At 27.9% G+C, this 5,571-nt stretch overlaps 1 protein-coding gene across 1 annotated transcript; it reads right to left on the reverse strand.

Annotated features, from left to right (window-relative positions):
* Nucleotides 1–2,096: 2,096 nt before the first annotated feature.
* Nucleotides 2,097–5,360, reverse strand: LOC113559507 (mothers against decapentaplegic homolog 3-like). The gene is made up of 5 exons (XM_026965328.1): nt 4,840–5,360; nt 4,580–4,741; nt 4,291–4,515; nt 2,539–2,683; nt 2,097–2,459 (listed from the first exon to the last, which is right to left on the reverse strand). The coding sequence occupies exons 1-5, from the start codon at nt 4,904–4,906 to the stop codon at nt 2,336–2,338; spliced, it is 723 nt and encodes a 240-aa protein (XP_026821129.1). The 5' UTR covers nt 4,907–5,360; the 3' UTR covers nt 2,097–2,335.
* Between the last annotated feature and the right edge of the window lie 211 nt (nt 5,361–5,571).

Below are 5,571 nucleotides of genomic sequence, written 5' to 3' on the forward strand. Positions count from 1 at the left end.
ATAAATAATAATATTCTGTAATAATATCAACTTCGGGGGTGCCACAATAATCAACAAATAAAATAAAATAAATTTTTTTAATTTCCTGAATAAAAATAATCTTAAACATTTATTCACATACTTTAATATTTATGAAAAATACATTATTGTTAAGTATTTATAGAAAACAAACACATGGTGCTTATTTTACACAATTTGACAAATTATATATTCATTTAACATACATTTAATCAATTCAAATATAAACCATCTATCAATAAATTCAGTTTAGTTTCTTCAAATTATGTGGTTTAAGGAACTAAATTTATATGTGTGAAAAAATTATGGGTATTTAAACAATGGAATTTACACAAAAAAATCTTTGTAATCTTTATAAAACTTTAAAACTTCTATTAATATTTAAAACTATAATAACGTTTTATCTTTAAGAGTATTTGATATTTAATTAAAATTCAAAAATTATTATTCATTATATATATTACACAGTAGTTTAAAAAATACTTAGATTAATTGTTATTTATTTATACCATGAATATTGAACCTATTCATACAGTTGTAATAGTTGTGTGATACCTATAATTTAATAAAAGCTAGTAATATTAAAATAATTACTATATAACATTTATGATATGTCCTTAGGAAATCATCACTGAAAAAAATCTATACAAATGAAATCAAATAGTGAAGTTGATATTGAGCTTATATATCATAGGTTCTCAAACTTATTTCATCTACCGCCAACTTTGAGAATCAAACATTTTCCAGTTCTCAAAATGTTTTCTTACTATCTGTAGTATATCTTAAAAACAGTAGTCTTTGGATCTTATACCACCCCTAAAGACTATCAAAACCGTCACTGAGTGAGAGGGCGCTATCACTCACTTTGAGAATTATAGTTATACATGGTAATAAATAATAATTATTACAACTGTAAAATAGATTACATAGTTATATCAAAATTGGTTAATTTCAATTCTAATAAAAAAAATAAATTTTATTTTACCTTATTCAAGAAAAGGTCAAGCTCCAAAAAGTTTTAGTTTTAGATGTAGTATTAAGTGAATATTACTTTTTTTTAATCCATTCAAAATAGGTAATCAACAAATTTATAAAAAAAAATATAATTTTCATTACTTATAAATTATATATAAGTAATATTAAGTAATGACAAACATTATTATTTATTATTTTTACTAATAAATTATTTGCTGAAAATTTACTTTATTGTACATCAATATAATACTTACTTACAAACTAGAACATATTTAAACCAAAAGCAATCACAATTTAGGTTAGATACTTATAAGATTTAATAGTTAACATTTTTATTACTTTTAAATATTTTAAAATATAAGATTTAAAGAACAACTAATTATTATACGTAACTATTTTATCTTTAATTTGGTAAAAATTAGTGTACTTACAAGTACCGAACAACTATATATATATAATATTATATTTGTATTCATTACTTTATAATTAATAAGATTTTATTTCAAAGTTTATAAAATTACAAATTATAAAAAAAATGTTGAAGAATGTTTTTAATAACATTGCAAAGATCTTATTGACATCACAATTGCCAATTTATTTTGAATCTCACATGAAAAGTATGTTTTAATATAATTATATACAAAATATTTAAATCTTTATAAAATGTATTAATTATTCGCCAAAACAATGAGATGTATTTAAAAACTTTATAAACAATGAATTCAAAATTGTATGTAGCTTAATATTAAACAATATTTAACATATTTCATCTGTTTACAACCTGGGCGTTTACAAAACACGGCTTATCAGTTTAATTAAGAAAAAAATATTGCACGTGGTGAATGCAAAAAGCAGTTTGATGAACATGCTCATTTAATGCTAGAAGTTCTATGGTTTTAGATTTTTTATTGGCTTCACATGTTATTAAATTAAATTAATACAACATTAAACAATTTAATTCAAACTGAACAAACCTATAAAATAAAAGCTTAAAACTTAACACTATAATATATTCATATATATATTTAAAGTCATGTTACTTAAAATTTTTATTTTTAACATAAAAAAAATATATTAATAATAATAATAATAAAAATTCTTAACTCTATTACTCAATAATAATTCTAAATATCTATCACTAACATTTCGGTGTAAATGTTGTTTTTTTCATGTTACATAAAAAACATAAAAACATAAAAACACAAAACCACTGTTCCAATTAGTCGATTAGGTTAAATACAGATTCAATTCACGACCTTAAACTAGACAGCCATTCCAAGAGTTATGTACAGTTAAAAAAAATATAGTAATAATAAAGGTGGGTTTAAATTTATAAGTTGAATCACGACATAGAACTACATGTCAAGCGAGGCGAACCCATTTGTGTAAGAACCCTATCCAACCACTGCAATGGCCCATTTAAATGTAGTTCTATCCAACAAGGAGTTGATGTAACTGTCTGTCGCCTATAAATATAATTAAATACAATTTTTTATACAAGTAAAAAGTTTTAAATATAAAAATAAAAAAATAAATATAATTTACCTATATTCAGCGCCCCAGCCTTTAACAAAAGACATACGTATCGTACACATACGAGTTAACTGGTACACTGCTTCAAAACCTTGACTTACTGATTGAGATAGAAGAGATGCAAATTCTTGGTTGTTGAAGATTTTTAAATTACAACCTAAATTAACAATAAAATATAATAATAATTTTTCAGTAATAAAAACCTGTAAAGATAAAAATTAGTTAGAAAAATCATTGATTATAATCTATTAGACAATCTATAATTAATGGTAAAATTAATAAAAAAAAATGATCATAAGTAAATATTAGAAAAATTTAAGACAACAAAATATAGTATTTACAACGATAAAGATTATTGGCCTAGAAAAGATATTAAATATATCTCATACAGATTTGTTTATAGTTTAATTCTTTGGAAAATTTTAAAATAATGATAGTGTTGTGGGCTTTTATTGATATAGATGGATTTTTGAGAAGGTGACATGATGTTGTGTACTTATGACAATAAATGATTATGTGTTTGATTATAAGGATAGTTTTTCATAAGTCGCACTACATATTATATTATATTTACATAGTGTCCTATTCTGGATCTATTTATAATTAGTTGCTCTCTCCTAGTCTCCTAATTAATTTACATAGATATGTAGTTGGAAATAGAGTTCAAGTGGTTTTGTCATGTTTAGTTTATTAGGCCTCTAGTTGGAATTATATTTATGATTTATAATTATAAATAGAAAAGTTAGTAATACAGTAAAATCCCGTTACAATGAACTCTAGGGGACCAAATTTTTTTTCCGTTATAACAAAAATTCGAATAAGCTCTTTATAAGGCCTGCTTTTCGGCAAGGAACTTCTATGACTTTTGTTATAACGGGATTTTTCGTTGTATTCGTATTCGTTGTAACGGAAATTTACTGTATTTATTTTAAGACATGTAAACTATATTAGACAGCTATTAGATAAAATTTTATGTACTTAGTAAAACAACTGAAAAATATTTTATCATAGTTTACTTTTTATTTAAATAAATAGGTGTGGTAGTTATCATCCAATAAGGTAAGAATTCTGAATTTTACTTATTAATCATTATCAATTAATTAAAATATATGGTACGTACATGTTTTATACCAATACAATAAAATATTATGTTGCTTACAATAATAATCGCTACTTTTAATTACTTGTTTATGTATGTATTATTTGAAAGTTTATGTAAAAACTTATAACATAATTATCTTTTAAGGATATCAATTATGTTAAAATAATGTAATCAAATCAAGCATGTTTAAATGAAGTTACCATATTTTATTTTATTTAAACGGAGACAAATAATTATGTATAATTTTAATGGGAAAAATTTTACCTGCTCCATGTCAACCACCAGGTTTAAGTTAAAACATCTTATTTTTTTTTGTCATTGAAATATCATACACAATGATCAGCATTGAACTTAGAGTTCTTTTAAGGTAGAAATTAACTCAATGTTACAAATAAAAATGAGTTACCTATAAAAAACCAATAAGTAATAACTGATGACAAAAACTTTGTAAAATTTTTATCAAAAAAATGGACCATATATTCCAAACTATGATTTATGACAACCCAGTAAATAACTTTATAAAAAAGAAACTTAAATTTGTATAGATACAATTTATATAATTAGGTACATACCAGTATGAATACTCCATGGTTTATATTGCATTTAGGCAATTTTTAGCAAACCATTACATTAATTAAACCTCTAAATAAAATTAAACATACCTGGAGGTATCTTACAAACAGTAGCTGGATGCCATCCATATCTCTGATTACAATTAGGTGATTGTACAAAAATACTAGAATCGCTAAGGCATTCTGCAAATACTTCGCCACCAATGTAGTAAAGTCGTACACCTTTTCCGATATGACGCCTAATCTGTTCAACTACATTTGTCCTATTGACGTTTGACAATAGGCCCAAGCAAAATCGTTCCGAATTACTGGGATCTGAAATTGAAAAGGAAATCATTAAAATATGAGAAAATAATGCTAAGCATATGACTTTTGTTACCTGTAAAGCCATCAACTGATATAGAAGGTTGAGAAGCGTGGAACGTTTCTCCGACTCTGGTATTGAGCTCATAATAGCTAATTGAGCACCAAAATACAGGTTCACAGTAAAGGACGGGTTGGGTGTCCAATACTCCCATCACAGTAGGATTGGGACTCATACCTACTCATAATATGTACATTAAGAAAAAGTAACGACGACTAACAAAATGCATGGGAGCCAGGTCGTCACTATCAATCGACTATTACTGAACTACTCACTGTGAGATTCGTTATTATCGCCGTCTTCGGACATGTAGCCCGGCGGTGTGGTCGGCGAATCCATCATCTCGGAGGCGTGTAGATATACCGCACCGGCACCACTCGCTATACCCCGACACTGGTCGTAAAACTGCAAAGGCGCAAACAACGAGCTTACTCGCTCCGGGAGGCCGGCAGACTGAAAAATCCAGAGTCAAGTAATCGAGGGAAATGGAAAACTAAAAGTTCGTATTTTCTGGCAAGCGGCGTTAAGACACAAGGACGCAATAGTACAATACACGGTACACGAAACAACGACACAACAAACGATAAAACCCGGTGATCGACTGTCTTAAAAAATTAGAATATAAGTCGACGGTACGTCACGCGCCGGCGCCTCCTACGCTATCTTCGAACGTACCTGTCGACAGGCTGCTAGTCGCTACAATCACGGAACAATCAATGTTAAATCGGGACTTTTTTTTTCCACTTATTTTTTGCGCCTCGACTCCGAGCGTCGTCACTCGTCACACACACACACACACACACACACACACGTCTTGCCGTTTGCAGTTTGCACCGACGCACGGTAAGACACAAGCGCGCGCCACATTCCTCCGCCGCGTTTGTAGATAGCGCTCGTGGCGAAACGCGGACGAGTTCGAAGTGTCTTTGCAAATTTTCTCGGCGCGTTGGAGTGTTCTATCAAAGATTGGAAGAAACCGTGCAAAAATGCGAAATGCGAATTACAAA

The sequence above is a fragment of the Rhopalosiphum maidis genome, chromosome 4 (genome assembly GCF_003676215.2).
Source record: "Rhopalosiphum maidis isolate BTI-1 chromosome 4, ASM367621v3, whole genome shotgun sequence".
In the NCBI taxonomy this organism is placed as follows: domain Eukaryota; kingdom Metazoa; phylum Arthropoda; class Insecta; order Hemiptera; family Aphididae; genus Rhopalosiphum; species Rhopalosiphum maidis.

What these genes read in the sequence shown, in the direction of transcription:
- LOC113559507 (XM_026965328.1), bottom strand. Translation starts at nt 4,906, where the DNA reads ATGATGGATTCGCCGACCACACCGCCGGGCTACATGTCCGAAGACGGC. An exon ending in ATCAGTTGATGGCTTTACAG is followed by an intron (nt 4,516 to 4,579) that starts GTAACAAAAGTC and finishes TTTCAATTTCAG; the next exon opens with ATCCCAGTAATTCGGAACGA. An exon ending in GGCTGGGGCGCTGAATATAG is followed by an intron (nt 2,460 to 2,538) that starts GTAAATTATATT and finishes TTATATTTATAG; the next exon opens with GCGACAGACAGTTACATCAA.